Source organism: Corvus cornix, chromosome 3 (genome assembly GCF_000738735.6).
Source record: "Corvus cornix cornix isolate S_Up_H32 chromosome 3, ASM73873v5, whole genome shotgun sequence".
NCBI lineage: Eukaryota > Metazoa > Chordata > Aves > Passeriformes > Corvidae > Corvus > Corvus cornix.
In genome coordinates this window covers 81752381-81769658 of record NC_047056.1, presented here as the reverse complement: position 1 = coordinate 81769658, position 17278 = coordinate 81752381, and the positions used below count along the sequence as shown (strand labels likewise).

Below are 17278 nucleotides of genomic sequence, written 5' to 3'. Positions count from 1 at the left end.
TTCAAGAAGCAATTTTGTTCAGCAGGAACTCAATAAGTATTTTATGAGCTATGAAATAAGTTAACAAAAAAAGGCAGAGTGTTTTCCTTATAAATTGTTTCTGTGTATTTAGAAAGAATAAGATTTTTTTTTTTCCTACTATCACTAGAATATCTTTTAAGAAGAATTATTTGACTTGCTGGTGCATAGACAAGTTCATCTTTAGATCAAAAACAGTATTTCTTTTAAAATATGATATATGGATGTCTTTTGTCATTGATTTAGTCGTTAAACCAATGTATAGTGCATGGGAGCACTGATTCAAAACTAGCATAACTGACCTAACATTTTCCATCTGAAAACTAGTAAATGAGCCTTGAATGGAATTACCTTAGATGTCTTAGGACAAGACAAGGTGACTAATTCTTGCCTACTCTCTTGAATTGTGGTGTATTTTTGGTGAATAGATAACATTTTTTAAAAGGAAAAATATTTAGATTTATTTAAAAACGCTATAATCAGAAGTTCTTCCTGACACTTCCAGTGTAGGTTCTGAAAACTTTTAACCTCAATTTAAACATAAAACTGTAGAGCATCACACTTGGAACGTCAGGAGGATGCTGGCACAGCTGTTCCTTCTTGTCTGAATACTAAAGTATAATTTCAAGACTCCTCTGATGATTACTAGAATAATCAAAAATTCTAATCAATTAGTGGTTACTTGAGATTTTTTTATCAACTGTGTAGCAGTGTCCATCTCCAAATCTGATGCTGATATTTTGTCTTGATGTACACTGGAACTTATTACTATCTTTTGCATGTGCATATATGCATCCTCTTGTTGTGTTGCATATAACATAAATTAAAATCTACACTGAACGTATTTTAAACAGTGTAGTTAAAAATAATTTGAATTGCAGCTAAACATTTGAAATGAATGATAATACTCAGTTATTTTGGCCTAATGCTAATAGGGTCACACAGTTGTTAGGGTTGGAAGAAACCTCTGGAGATCATCCAGTCCCACTCCCCTGCCAAGGCAGGGTCACCTAGAGCAGGTTATGCAGGAATGTGTCCAGGTGGGTTTTGAATTTCTCTCGAGAGGGAGATCCTACAACCTCGCTGGGCAGGCTGTTCCAGTGGCCTGCCACCCTCAACGTAAGGAAGTTCTTCCTTATATTGAGGTGAAGCTTCTTGTGTTTTAGTTTATGGTCATCCTGTCGCTGGGCACCAGTAACATACTCAGTGTAATTTTGGTCTGTTATTTTAGATGGCTTTAACATTAAAGAAATATTTTAATGTATGTTTTTATAGGATAATACTGACTAATAAAGGAATCTAATGCTTATTTTCGCCTGTTTTCTCTTTATTCAGTGGAACAAGTTCCTGTAGAGCCCTACAACATTCCACTGTCTCAAGCCGAGGTGCTGCAGACAGGCAGTGATGTGACAATGGTTGCTTGGGGCACTCAGGTCAGTAACTCTCTTAACAAGCTATTTCTCACCCATCAAAGCCTAGCATTCAAGCTCAAGTGCAGGCATTAAAATGTGTCTTCCATCACTATATGCTTGAATGAATGTTTGCCAGTGTTTATATTTCTGTGAAACCTGCTTTTTATTGTGGAAGTTTTTACTCATTTTTGATTGAAGATGACTCTGGAAATGTAGAAGAGGTACCTGTGCAGCAGGTTAATGATTTTTCTATGGTTATGGAAATGATAGGTTTAAGAATGGGACAGTGAGATTTAACTCTGAGGAAGGCAGTGGGAAAGAAAAGTTCAAAATAGTGTACTGAAAGAAAAGTATACATCTTCACTGCATGATTTAAGGAAGTGTAATCTGGGGTTCCCTTTATACAGAAAGTTAAAAATCCACTGAACATTTAATACAAGTAGGGATTGATACAGGTTTGTTCTAACAGTTACATTCTAAGCTGGCAACTTTCCCCCCACTGCCAAATTAAGATCTGCAAATATTGAAAAAGTTGTTAAGAAAATACATCTTCATTGTCCAGAATTATAGAAAAGAGATTTGAGTCTAGTTTGGACTTGTCAGAAGTTACTATTTCCTTGGGCTAGTTGAATCTGAGAAGCTTTTAGAGGAGAGAGTGCTACAACTTTCATGACAAAGAGTATTGAACTGATCTCTGGGTTTGTGCCTTTTTGTCGTTATTGTTGTTGGGTTTGTTTGTTTTGTTTCGTTTGAAATTTCTAATCTTCTGTGCTTGTCTGTGGTAGTTTCCTTGTTTTCAGACTACTTGATCTCCTTCATATCTGTAGTTATTCCTAGTAGTTTCTGATACTTTGCCCTGGTGTTTAATGATGGACTTCTTAAATATCTTTACTTGTACATGTTTTTCTCCAGCAGATGTTGATAAAGTAATTTGACTTGAAAAATAATGGCTTAGAAGCTGTCTATGATATAATATCCTGAATTTACTCAGTAGGCAGTAGTGCAGAGAGGACTTGGAGTGACATGCTTCAAAAAAATGATGTGTTCTGGTGCTTGGAAAAATTTAAGACAGACTTTTCTTTTGGTGTGACTAAAAATAGGACAGATGTGCAGACCTAATCCAGATTTAGGATCTGACCAAACCATGGGTGTGGCTGTGCCATACAGCATGGGGACAGATGTTTCACAGATATGCAGTAAATCCAGTGTGTTGGATTGTCACTGGAGGTGACAGGGTTCTGCAGATCAAATAGGTTCAGTGAGTTTGTGCTGAGGGTGTATTCAGGTGAAGTACATAGACTTGGAGTTTGAGTGCTAATTGTGCTACCAATCCAGAATTTACTGTCAATAGGCAGAGGGCTTGCACAGACTCACTGGTAACTTGTCGTATGGTTTTGGACATGAGGTAGTTGCTTGGCAGCTGCTGCTCTGGTGGGGTTCCCTGATGCTAATTGTCCTGGGTGGTGCTCATGAAGGGCAGCAAAGGCTTTTAGCTCCTCTCCAGTTGTGCTCAGTCTTTTATTGTCATTAACTAATCTGTTTATTGTCATTAACTAATCCATATCCCCTGTGAGCTAGGTAAATGTTTTCATTTATACAGAGAAACAGCAAAAACATCCATTCTATGTGCCATGTTGAAAATTCTCAAACATTCTTATTACAGCCACAGATGTATTAGAAGTTTAAACAAAAACACTGGAAGCTGTGTTTTCTTTCTGTTATTGCAATACTTCTATTGATATCACTTGTAAAATAGTCCTTTTGCATTTAGCTGTTCATATAGGTATGATGTAGTTTGTGTTTAAATCCTTAATCATCTTATTTCAGTATAGAATTTATGGCTGTCTAGGATTTATTAATGCCCTCTAACCTTCAGGCAAGTGACGCTGCCTGACCATGTCCATATTACTAAATTCTGTTGCCTTCAAGATGAAGATGACCTCATCCAAGCTGATTATTTGGGATGGTCCTTGGCTTCAACCCTTACCTATGCCTAGAAGTTGCTTGATGGAAGTCATCTGCCACAGTCCAAACCTGTATTGTGAAATGTTCTAACAATCAAGAGAGCACCAGAGTTTATTGGCAACATCATATCGAGAAATTTTTTTACCCTCATATCTCATGAGCAGATGCTTCTTGCTGAGATATTTGTGGAGGATAATCTGAGTTGTAACAGTCGTTATTTTCCATGTTGGAGCATTTGCTAGCAAATGCTTGTTTTAGGGAAGCCAATGCTTGAAATACATTTTGCTGAGAAGTGTTTTATAACCAAATGTCAAGATACAGTTTTGAATGTATGTAGTATTGCTTTATTTTCTGTTCTTAGCATAATATACCTTATGGAAAGGATGGTAATAGATGTGGATTGTTTTATGTCTACTGTGATGCAGTTACATATACTACTAAATAGATTCCTTAACTGATGGATAGGGAATAATCTGTATTCCAGTTCAGTGATGGCCACTTGCTAGAGGGGAATACTTTTTTGTTTTAATAAAATGTTAATTGTAGTTACCAGCTAATGCAACATTTGTAATGTTGGTGTTAAACTGTATATTGGAAGACCAGTAAATGGTTAGAATATTGTGCTACTGCTATATGCTTTGATTGTGGGGGTCAGGAATGAATATTTACAGGTAACTTTTTATGTGATGCTTACTTTCCTAGCTGTTCATAAGATAATGCTTTGGAGATGATCACTTGGTTATGTTTCACTTTCAGTAAGTTGTAGCAAGTGTAGTTACTGGGACTACTAGAACTGTTTCTTGGCTTTTTGGCTAAGATCAGATGCAGTGCAGTGTAGTATTTCTGAATGTACGTAATGCTTCTTTGCAGAATTGTGTGGGACTGCTACATCAAAGTACTTGACTGTGATGTATTTGAGTATTAGCTTAGTTACAGTCTTAACAAAAAACTTGTAAAACACATTCAAACTGATTACAAATAGTGAGGACCGATACCGTTAACTGAAAGTCATTTCTCTAGAAAGAAAATTTTGTTCTCAGTGATTCTCCAGTGAGTTTAGTTTTTGGAGTGGAGTTAAAATACTAGGAATAATTAGGTAGTAAATAAGAAGAATGAACTGAATACTAAATGGTTATTACTGAATAGAAAGGTCTGTGTTCAACATGCAGGTGATATGTTAAATCACTGATTGTATTCTATATGTGTAATTTAGATGATTTGGTGATGATACATTGCTTTTTCAGGTACATGTGATCAAAGAGGTGGCAACAATGGCTCAAGAAAAGCTTGGTGTGTCCTGTGAAGTTATTGATCTGAGGACCATCTTACCTTGGGATACAGAGACTGTTTGTAAGGTAAGGAAATGATGCATATTAATTTAAAAACAACCCCAGTTTTTTTAAAGACCTAGATTTTTTGCTTTCTTTTGTATATATTGTTCTGTATGTTTTGTTTCATATCATAAATTCAGAGTACATGCACCCTGCATGGACCAAACATTCGCTTTAGCATTAAAAGGGAATTCTGTTTCAGGGTTCAAAATACTGTCAGAATACATGTTCTTTACTTTGAAGCAGAGGACACAATTTAATCAGACTTCTGCCTGAAAATTGCTTTTCCATGATTTCTGACTTTTCGTCTCATCTTTGTTGTCTTTGGGTCTGAAAAGATCCGGTGACCTTTTTATCTTTTTTTCTTTCTGTTTTAGGTTAAGATCTTCATCTAGTTTTAGGTCTGCAGTAATGTGCCTAAGTGTTGTTTATCTGTATTTTGAGAAATAAATGTTTTGATTTAAGGTATATTGAGTTTTTGGGTTGGGTAGAAAAAGCAGCATTTACTCAGACTACCTAGTTTGAAATTCATGGGTACTGGAAAGTCCTTTTCTTCTTTGTGGAAGTCTTTGATGTTGCTAACAGAACACTTGCTGCTTCTGCTAGAGCTGAGAGTTTCCTTAAGCTGGCAAATCTACAGTCCTGCAGGACCATGGCTAACAACTCCTTGGGTCCTAATTCAAGCTAGGTACACTCACTCATGTTGCTGAACAAATCGCTCAGAAGACTGGAAGATGTCTGCAGCTTTCTTAGCTCAGGCCTGGTAACTGTAGTGCACTGAGTTAACCAAAGGGATGAGAACAGCCACGGGCTTGCAAAAAGGTATGTGATTCCATCCAATACTTCCTCTGCTTGCAGTTTCTAGTTTAGAGCAATATGGTGTATATCTACAGCTAACTCAGATGGTACAGATGTTTAAATAGGGCAGAACAGGCGCATACCTGACTCTCTATATACTTGGAATATCTTAGTTGTGTAGACAAGGGTTTTGTCATTCAGTGTTTGCTCAATAAGGGCCTTGCTTCTGGTCAGGTAACATATAAACACATTAAGTATGATAAAGGGAAAGATGCACCATTGATCTGCTATGCTATGGCAAAGCTTGTATTTCTCCTCAGTTTTATTTATCGGAGGGACTGCCAGTGGGATGGGATGGAATAGATTATGGGAGGAAAGAGCCATGTTGCGCATCTGCTGTTGGCAGTGTTCTGCTGTCTGGTTGTGGATGTGTTACAAATTGTGTACTTATATGTGTAGCTATGAGTTGCCTCATAAATTTGATCTTCTTGGTTGAAGTGTTTTCATTCTTTGTTTGAAGTGTATTTCTTGTGACTTGGCTGTACTTTCTAGCTGTAAAAAATGAAATGTGTTGAGTAACTGTCATCGATATGAAACTTTGGCCATAATAAATCCTTTACAATCTCTTCTGAACAAGCAAAGTGATTCTTTTTTTTTTAGTTAATTTTCCCCCCTCCTTTGAAGATTTGATCTGTCATTCTTTGAAAACAAAGTATGTCTTTGAAAGAGCAGTTAAGTCTATTTTTTTGGGTTGGACCCGCACTGAAATGCCATCAGGAAAAAATGTAGCTGTGCATAGGAAGTGCAGAGCTTTAGTTGTACAATATTTTGCAAATATGTTCTTTAAATTTGGATACTCTGTGAAGATTTTCAGATCATGTTCTGTCCTGAATGTCTTTTAAAGTATTGTGGCATAAATAAAAATATCATAGAATGGTTTGGGTCCTAAAGGACTTTAAAGATCATGTAGTTTCAACTCCCCTGCCGTAGACAAGGACATCTTCCATTAGATCAGGTTGCTCAGAGTCCCATCCAAGCTGTCCTTGAACACTTCCAGAGATGGGGCATCCACAACTTCTCTGGGCAACTTTTTCTCTGCCTCACTGCCCTTACAGTGAAGATTTTTTTTTTTCCTAATATCTGATCTAAACCTACTCTCAGTTTGAAACTATACCCCCTTGTCCAATCACTACATGCTCTTGTAAAAAGTCTCTTTCCATCTTTATTGTAGGCTCCTTTCAGGTACAGGAAGGCTGCAATTAGGTCATGCTAAATCCTTCTCTTTTCCAGACTGAACAATCCCAATTCCTAGTGTTTCCTTGCAGGAGAGGTTCTCCACCTCTCTAAAAGATGGAACAGATGGATCTGTTGCTTTAAATCTGTTAATAAGTTTACTATTAAGAGAGTAATTTCAAAAAAAGTATAGTGCCTGTTGGCTAGGCAGTTCAGCTATTTATTATAATAAATACCAAATAATGAATGTTTTTAGTTAGCATTGCTGTTATGTTAATTTGGCTGTATTCTGGCTGGTCTAATGGGAGAAAAGTTAAATTCTCTTCTTCTGTAGATCTTGTCTGTTTTGCTCAGCTGAAAATAATTAGTGGTTTGCATTTGTGCATTAGGTGGTTGCATTATGTAACCCTGAAACTTTTTAAATTTAATTTGCATCCTGTACAGCTTTTAAGGTAATTGCCAATGTAAACAGAAGGATGGAAACTACACTTCTAGCTGCTTGCTGTAGCTTTATCTCAAGAGGAACTGCTTGTGGCAACTGTTGCAGTTGGTAGTGGCTTACAGCATCACTTTGGGTGATGGGACTTATTATTCCCTTCCTGAGATGCCAGTGTCAAGGTCCAAAAGAGCAGTAGGTAAGTTGGCCATTCCAGAGAAAGTCCTCAGCTGGTCATTGGTCTGCTTATGTTCTCTCTGTGGGCTCTTAAATGATAATGGAATTGCTTTTACTCCAGTCCAACCAATAAGCAAGTTATCAGCTCTCGGAGGCTGCCCTTTGCCTCAGACTATTACTTGTGTCAGCACTCATAAACATCAGGCCAGCTTTTTGTTTTTCCTTGTCTCACATGTGTGTTTGAAATGTGTCCGTTGTCTCTTTGTCCTGTTGGATGCAGGTGATGGTGCATGTAATACATCATAACCTTACTGCTCTTCTGCTGGTGCTGGGATGCATGGTCCTTGGCTGAGGGGAGTCTGTGTGGTGTTGGAGACCAGGACTTTGGGTTTTGCTGTAAAAACACATCCCTCAGTTTTACTGCTAGAAGTGTTGTCCTTTGTGATCAGTAAAGGCTGTCATTTTAGTCTTTCTTAGCTGGAAAGATATTCGACTTTAATTTGACAGCTGTGGTGTAGGCATGAAGAGGGATGGGCTGAAATTGTTAGTGCTTTGGAGATGAGCAATAATATGTCAAAATTTTCACTGCAAATCTAACTCCTTAGTCTGCTTTTTGTAGCTTTTTCTATAGAGGAAATTATGTCATCAAAAGGCATATTTCCTAGAACTATGAGAAGTTGTACTTCACAACTGCCGCCAGAGGCCTCTTGTAGTCAAGTTAAGCATCTGTTCTGACTTTGCATTGCTCCTATGAGCATGTTTATGAATATATAGCTTTGAGGGAAATATAAATATAAAGAATAAATATAGTGAGCATGAAAAAAAATTGTTGTCTAATTTTACTGATATTTTCTTTGCATTTTGAAGATTTTGAGATTATGCTTGGTTTTGAAATACGTTAGCATTTGCCATCTGCATGTGGAGATGAGGTTGCACCTGCCTGGAGCAGACTACCATGGACTTCAAATGGATCCCAGCAGTAATTGAAACTTTTTTTGGTACAATTTGTGGAAACATGGGTCAACATGCAAACGGGGGCTGGATTTTTCTTTTGTCAATCTTCAGATGTCTAAGAAGGAGAAATGAAGTTTGACCTAGTTACAGGAGCTCATAGAGAGAGCTCATTCTAGAGAAAGGATATTTCCTAAGGGTCATTCATCAGAATTGCTTCAGCAGTGTGTTTTTTTATGAGATAAATTGGCCTCTGGAAATACCATGGTTTAAAAGTTTGGTCTTTTTAAAAGTAAGTTAGGGAAACCCTAGTTTTCCTAGAGTAAAGTTAGGTGAGACAAATTGAACTCTTAATTTTGTAGCTGTGAGATGACACCTGCTGCTGACTTAAGTAGTTGGCCTGTTTAAAAAACATATCTGACATATTTTTACTAGGATAAAAGCAAAGAATCTATGAGTGTATGTGTTTTATGTACATTTCTATACATTAAAATGCATGCTGATCTGTAGTCTTTCTAAGGTCTTTCACAAGAAAAATTGAGTAGATTGTACCAGTTGTACATGCACAGAGCTCCAGTGTATTGCTTCTGAATGAGACACGAAGCAAAAGCAAACATGCTTTTTCCCTAGAGGGTTGAAAGTAAACCCAACATCAACTCCCAATATGTAGCTGTATAAATCAGCTTCAAAAGTTTCGTTTTTATGTGTTGGAAGAGTGACACAAGCTTGTTTAAAGAGTATGTGCTGCCTTTGCTGCTTCCTTAGGAAGTGTAATAGCAAAGGCCATCCTTAGATTGCTGAGCATCTTGTCTGTGTATACATTTTCAGTGTCATTGTAGTCAGTGAGAAATTTGCTAGGTCTCTTGTTTACTTTGACAATCTTCACTGATTTCTGACTAAAACTCTTGTTTTATTCACTAGGACTGGTATATGAGTGGTACAGCAGTTATAATTCAAAGAGAGATGAGCTAGCTGTCCATAGAGTTGATATTTTTTTTTTTTTGTGAGGGAGAGAATGCATTCCCTGTGCTTATTCTAACATCAGCATCCTCCATCTGTGTTTTTTTTTCATGTATGAGTGGACTGGGATCAGGAGTGATTTTTTGCCATTATACCTTCACCTGTAAACAGGAATGCATGAAATTAACGTGTTTCTCAACAACCCTGCTGACAGAGAAACCTCTGCCTTGAATGCTCTGCTGACTGTTGCATGTGCATGCAGACATCTGCTTTTAGCACAGGCACAGCAAAGATGTCAGTTCCTAATCCAGACAGGTAACACTTCCCCACTACTTGATTGTTTACCTGTGCTACTATTGAAAGAACAAGCGGCCATGAAGGATGCTGCTCAAAAAACTGAAACATGAATTATATATGAAATATCTATAAAAATGGTTTCTTTATACACCGCAAAACTGTTTAAAAGCACTTTTTCTCCCTTCCGGAATGAAGTTTTCAAATAAAAGTTTTATTTTCTTCACTATACTTAACAGATTTGCTTGGACATTCTGAATAGATTAGGCTGTGTGGACTTTCTTGTGTAAGAACTGCTGGGTGATGTGGTATTGATTAAAAAGCCAATGGCACACTTCCCAGTGCTTCACTGGTCACATTCAGGATAAGTTGTAGTGGGTTTTATATTGAAAAATATGCATGTGTTACTGGAGGTAGGAAATCTAGCTTAGGATTTAGTACTCTTAAGGGATTGTGCAAGTTACTGTAGCTTTTTCACCCTGAATTCAGCCAAGAATGTTATTTAAATATTGAACTGATTAGTATCACTCTGCCATTTTAATTTCGAAAGTGAAAATTTGCAAATAACATTCTTATACTTTTGTATTATTTAGAAGGCAAGTATTTGCCACACAAAATGATACCTAATTAGTCATCTTAACTGTCTGTGAATGGTTGCTACCTTAGTGCAAAGAAGTGCTGAGAAAAAGTCATTCTGAAGTTGCTTCCTTGGGGCACTATGCTGCAGTCAAGTGAAGGGGTGTTTGTAGTTCTGGGCACTCAGTGTTGCTTTGCTCCTCTCAGGAAGGGTTCTGCAGATGCCCTCATGGAGGTCAGCATAAATGCTTGTCAGGCTGCAAACACATAGGCTGCTCATTGGAAAGAGCAAATCTGAGCAAAAGAAAAGCAGAGTTTCACAGAGGGAACCAGGGGGTAATACAGACTGGGGCAAACTGTGTGCCTGTCTTCCATTGAGGCTCTTTGATGGGAGCCTTTTTTCCAGCATGTACTAGAGCATTATCCTTAATGCACAAGTGGCATTTTTGTCAGATATGATCAGTGAATAATTTTCAGTAGTAGATCTTTCATGTCCTATACTTAATAGGCAGCATGTCCTAGCAGACCTATGGGTCTACCAGCTTGTTCCATTCCTTTAAGTTTACTTCATCGACTTGGACTGTGAATAAAAGGAAAATCAAGATCAGCAGGCCTGATGTGGGTTTTTTATGCATTAACTACACTCACCAGGCATTGAACTGTACAATTGTATCACAGGTATCCTGGGATCAGATTTATGTTTCTTGGCTATCTGTTCTTGATCTTTTGCCATTTTACATGTTGCTCTTTGGATTTCTTATTGAATGGATCTTGTACCTATAAAATGTGATTAAAATTGTACTGCTTGCATGATGACAGTTAACTTTGTCACTGTTTCCATAAGAAACTTGTGTCTTTTGGTCTTGTAGTTTCAGGTTGCTAGAGAGTGCTGTGGACTGTTGCTTGGCTTCCAGAAGCAGAATGCTGGAGCCATACTTGGAGGCAGACATTTTAGAGTTATGAGAATATATATGTAACCATTTTAGAAGCTAATTATTCATATCTTTCCTCTTCTGTGTTTTAAGAAAGCTTTGAATGGAAGCCTTGTTTTTTGTTCCCGTGTATCTTGTTTTTTCAGGGACGTACCTCAGTGGCAAGGTGTTTGTGTATATATAGTTCTGTTTTCTCCTTTCTCCCTCCCAATATAAAAATAGTTCTCAGTCTTTTTGCCTATGTATTGACAGGGGATACTTGAGAAACAATCTGATTAGAGAAAACCATAGACAGAGAAAAGGCATTTGCATTTAGTTTCTGTTAACATAGAGTATAGTGCTGATGATACTGTCCATCAATTCTTCATCAGACCTTTTCCCTTTTGCTCATGTTATATATTACAACCTTCAGATTTAAAGGCACTTAGGCAAATAAATGAGCAGTGGTACGTAGTCTATAGTTAGAAGCTATTTTATGGTTCCAATATATGCATTTATTTTTTTCCTTGCAAGTGGTGCTGATTGAATTCTAATGGAAGTTGTGATGAAGTTCCATGATGGTAATCATATATGAATCACTCTTCCATAGACGTAATTATTGCTTCCCTACAGTATTGCCTTTTTTTAAATGTCCATAGCTATTTATCCTGCCACTATCACTCAGTTGAGCCAGCTGCTCTTTTAAACTTTTTTTATTATTCATATGCTGCAGATTCTTATTATTTGTGCTTTATTAACCTTTACCCCATGAGAATGTAGTTTTAAGTATTTCTACAATAATTTTGTACTTCTAAAGATAATGTTGAAATTTGTCATGCCAAGATTTAATGTGCTTTTTACTGAATTATTGTCTAACAATATGCATTTATTAATAGCACAATGCATTATATTTAGCTTCTTGTAAGTATTTTTCTATTCACAGTGATGGCAGTCTGAAATGCTTGTAATAAAAGAATAGACTGCAGAGATTTCCAAATTGTCATAAATATTGTTGGAATTTTTTTTATAGTAAGGCTTTGTTTTTCTTTAAGATATACATACTCACTGAGATGTTTTCCAAAGAGCTTAGAGCTATACCTGGTATTAGACTTAGTTTTCATTATGCTGCTACCTTCTCTGATACTACTAATGTGGAACAGGATACCATTTCCCATCCCTCCCATCTTCGTTTTGTGTTCAAGAGTCTGTACTTATGGATTGCTTTAATTTCTGTGTGCAACACAACAGTATTCTGCACAAGCAATGGTTTTCTTCTAAATAGACTCAGTCTATTCTATAATTGCTTCTTCTGTCAAGCTAATATGGACTACTCCTAAAGTCCCCCAAGCCTCTTGAAATTCTTTTAGTCTGTTTGACTGCTCCCTGCAATCTGGTGGGCTGCTTTAGTGCGTAAAATCCTGAATATCTGTTTACCTTATTGACTCATTAAGATAGAAACAGTTATTTTCTTGTTATACATATTATAACTTCTTGTTACACAATTTTTGACAGCTCTGAGACGCATTAAGACCTTTACCATATTGAAATGTTTGAAATTCTGAGTATATGTTAATGAGTCCTCTGCTACTATTTTTATCATAAGGAGGTTGAACTAATCTGAAACCCTTGCAGTTTGCTTACTTGTTCTATGTATGTAATTTGCACTGTCCTGGAATTTATAATATTTTACTGAATAGTGTGATAGAATAGGACAGAATTTGCCTGGGCTTGGTGGACATACTACTTTTGCATGTGGATATAGAAAACCAAAAAATTGCTGTTTTGTAATGTCACAAAAAATGTTGTAGAATGAGATGCATGTATTGAATTATTGCATGATTATATAGTGGTTTAACATGGAAAAAACAGGTCTGCATTTCTCTTTCTCTCCAGAAACAAATTAGACTAATTTTGTTTTCCAAGCTTTTTTGTTTGCAAAATATGCTTTTGAGATGTAAAGCTGCTACTGCAGAAATTTTCATTTGATGAGCATTTTTGAGAATCCTAAACTTTGTATATTTCAAAGTTCCTGAGGACTTTAATGTAAAAGGAAATTATAAACCAAAAAAAAATTAATTATATTTTTCTATGATACTACATTTCAGCAGTGTACTTTAGCAATTTTTCCCCTTTATTTGTGATTTCCTTTCAGTTGTTATATGGAACTAACCCTACAGAACCGAGAAGCTGCCTGTTGTACAGAGTATTCTTTTTCATATAACACATGACAAAATTTCAAGGGACAGATCCTAACTTTTAGTCTGTTCTGCTTGAAATTTTTCTTCCGGCTAAATTACATTTAGATTTTGGGTGTTTGTATGCTGGATACAGCAAGTGATTAGTGATGCTGTGACACCATGTAGCTTCATCTCTTGGAAGATGCTCATCTAATTTACCTTTAATATCAGCCCATTAATATCTCTGGAGGTCTTTGTACCTGTTCAGTACTGGCATCTGAGCATATTCTGTTTTCTGTGCTGAAAAGAGTAAAGCTTTGCTGTTATTCAACTTGATTCTTCTAGGCACAAAGGAAAAAAAAAAGAAAAAGGAAGTATCTGATTACAGAGGTTGGCTTTGTCTCTCCCAGACACAAAGAGCAGGAGGAATGACTGTTGCAACATTTGCTACTGCTCTTGTTGATCTCTTCTTTCAGGTACCCATTTGGTACACAGAGATGTGTTAAAATAATTTCTAGCCTTTGTACTTTAAGTACCACTAGTTAAAATGAGGAGCCAAATGAAAGGAAGTACTTTGAGCTATGGCATGTGTCGCCATTACTTCGAGAAGAATGCAAAAAATTGGGCCTTAGTGGTAGGAAATGCAGGATGGACCAGTGACATCTGAGAAAAAGCAGGAGATTCCATTGGCAGTGCTAGAATGTTGTCATATGCTTGATTCATGTCCTATTCTTCTGCCCATGACTTGACTAGGAACTACACATCTGTATCATTCTGGAAGTGGTGTGATTTTACTTACTGTGTAATGAATCTCACTACAGTGGTAAATCTGCAGGGAAATTGGGTATTCTCTGCTTTTTGTGAATATTAGTACAAAATAAATTTCCTGTACTATCTTGACACTGTTCTTCCTCTCCTACTTTTCTACTTGTGTGATTATTCTGCAAATGGTTTTGCTATTCAACCTTATAGCTTGTGAGATGGTGAGATATAGATATTTTGCCAATTTATTTAAAATAGGAAAGATTTTTATTCATAAAATTATAAAAAGTCTTCAGGGGGAATTAGTTCAAACTGATTTTTCATCTCATTGATGAGAGAATATGAAGGATAACATATAAGAAAAACAGAAATTAAATTAATAAAGTACTGGAAGGTCTTAATCTGAAGCAATCTAAAATAACTATGTTAAACATAAGAATAATTTTTACTATTTTTTAAAATAGTGTGTTGTGAGGGGAATTGTTCATTCAGCCTACTGAAGAAGCTGCCAGCATAATGAATGCTTGCCATGATACAATTTTAAGATTACACAATTCATTTGTTTTTTCCATTCAATTCATGTGTGAGGTATTTATTCACTTGCCTGAGCAGTATTCTGTTTAAACTGTAGTCACATTACTTGGATCAGCAGTGAAGTGTGCTGTAAGTTGTAATTGTGCTTTGATTTGTGTCTTGTGGCTTAAGACATGCAATTGTTTACAGAGAATGCTAATCAAACTTTCCAGATGAGAAAAAAGTGGTAACTTAATACCGCTTGGTTACTGTATAATGCTCGTGCTGTAAATGTGCATTCTGTTTCTCTGTCCAGCTGAAAACCCCCATATTGCCAGTTTTAATAAGTTCCTTGATCTGCACATGACAAAACTGTAAAATCACTCTTTTGGCATGTGGTCAAACATTACCAATAAGTACTAATCTATACTATATTATCACAGCTGGCACTTGCGGTGCATTTACTGACACGCTACCTCGACTTTGAAATTCTCAGTAGTGCTGTGCTTGGAAGGTTACAGATTTCTTAAGGAAGAAGGGCTTGAATGGTTGCTGCAAAAGGGGACTCAGTTTTAAGAGCATGTGACATCTATTTTTCATTTGCCATTAAACTGGTATGTTATTTTAGTACTGAAGGCAAAAGTTGATTTATTAAAACTTTTTCAAAGTTTAAAAGGTTTCTCTTAAAAATTTTGATGTCTAAATAAAATTTAGAAGGTGTGTGTTTTCTTTGTGCTTCTTACAGGAAAAATGTAGTTGAGGAGAAAAAAATAAATTTGGGTTACTAAGCTTGGCAGTGGGATTTAGTTTTTCATGTGTTAGTATTGAACTATTTGCAATATGATGGCAAAAAAAAGTTGCACTTTTACAAGCCCATGGAAACAATTAATTTCTGATTACCAGCTGTGGTGTTTTGCTGACATTAGAGAACCCTCTTGATACTGTCATTTTTTTGGCTAAGAGCTTAATGATGTTTTAAATAATGGATTGACTAGGGGAAAACGTGATTTTTAGATCTTAACACACTGTCAGCCGTTTGTGTTAATACAGTTTTATTTTCCAGTGAAAGAAAATAAATCTTTCAGAGTAATCTGTCTACACAGTAAAAAATTGTCCTTTCTACTGGACAATCAAAATGTATTTAAAGTAATTAATGTATATGTTACTGTGTATCGACGTGTTAGATTTAAATTATCATCTTGATCATCTAGACATTTAAGTATCATCAGGATTGGTGTATACATTTTGAAGTTAAACCTGAAAGATCTTGGTTGTTATATCTGATTTCATAGGTACAAATGTTGCAAAATGTAGAGATTTTCTAGGGCAATTACTTGGGATAATTGAAAAGCTAATATATGGAACCTTTCTTGTTTCAGAAATGACTTAGTAACACAATGGAATTTGCTTAATAGAAAAGATGAATTTAGCTATATATTTTTTTCTCTGTAACTTCAGTAGTTCTCAAATATTTAGTAAAATCGTAACTTGTTTTGCTCAAGTCATCAGTGTTAATTTTCTGACCTGGTCCACACTAGAATAAAATACCTTTTTTTTTTTTTTTCCCAGTATTGGGAAAAGGTCAAAATAAAGGAGTGTAGAAGACTCACAATCCCCCTCTCTCCTGTATTCTTCATTAATTTAGTATTTATTTAATTATCCCCATTATATCAGAACCGACACGATTGAGCAACCGATGATTCAGCGAAGTACAAAGGAAATTACTGATGTGATGAAGTTTTGAGCTTTCACCATCTGTGTTCTAAAGAAATAAAATATTTCTTGGTAACACAGAAATGCTATCTTTAAATAAATAAGAAACTCTGAGCAATCTAAAATTATGTAATTTAGAGGCTCAATGCTTTTATAAGTAAACATCATTAGAAATGTGAAAGCATAAAGGAAGAAATTGTGATTTGCATTATTCAAGTGCCTTACAGGTCCTTTAAAATAATTGTCAGATTATTCAATTTCTTTATGCCATGGTCTTGCCTTTTATAAAATTTGTATTAATCTTCCATTTTTCCAGTGTTGCCTAAGGTAAATATATTAATTATTTGGGGCTTCCAGTAACTTTTAAAGCTATGGGTCTTTTGTCTCATTTTCTTCAAGGCACTGCAATACAGAGCTTTAGTCCCCCTTTCCAATTTTCTGAATTTAGCATGCTGTTTAATTTTTGCTTAACCAATTCCCCTTTGAGGAAAACAAATGACAACAAAGACTAAGCAACAGTCTTTCTCTAAAATGATAACATTCCACTCAAGAAAATTTTACCTGAGAAATCTAGAAACTGTGATAAACTTGCTTCTGAAAAGCTTTTTGCAAACAGAGCTCTAAAGAATATCAGAGAACACAGAATTTGTTACAGGGCAGTAAGGTGCTGAGCTTCTGTGAGAGGTGGTGTGCAGCAAGTGCTTTTCTGTAAGCAGATGTTGCTCAGAGTGAAAAAATGGAGAAAACTAGTAAACAACCTCATTTTGTTTGCCACCTACAGTGCTGGGTAATTGGTCTTCCCTCTGGCCCTTCCCCTAGCAAAAAAAGGTTTTTAGAGATCCTTAACAGAACTACAGCTCTGCTAATTACTGCTTTCCAGAAATGGATTGACATTTTGGTCAAATACGGTTTTGCTCCGTTGACAAGCATAGTTATGCTTCTTTCATCATCATGCTCTGAGATGTACAGAGCTTCTTGGTAATTTCCATGGATATGTGTTTAACGTTTTCTCTCTCTGGTTCCTGCATATTTAGAGGATGTAAATGAGGAG

General features: G+C 36.1%; 1 protein-coding gene across 2 annotated transcripts in view; it reads left to right on the top strand.

The window, feature by feature from the left end:
* Nucleotides 1–17278, top strand: part of BCKDHB (branched chain keto acid dehydrogenase E1 subunit beta) — a 116328-nt gene that overhangs the window by 35472 nt on the left and 63578 nt on the right. For both annotated transcript variants that reach the window (XM_039569180.1, XM_039569179.1), the window contains exons 7-8: nucleotides 1354–1451; nucleotides 4640–4750. In XM_039569180.1, coding sequence (XP_039425114.1) covers nucleotides 1354–1451; nucleotides 4640–4750 — 209 coding nt within the window. The remainder of the gene's footprint in view (nucleotides 1–1353; nucleotides 1452–4639; nucleotides 4751–17278) is intronic.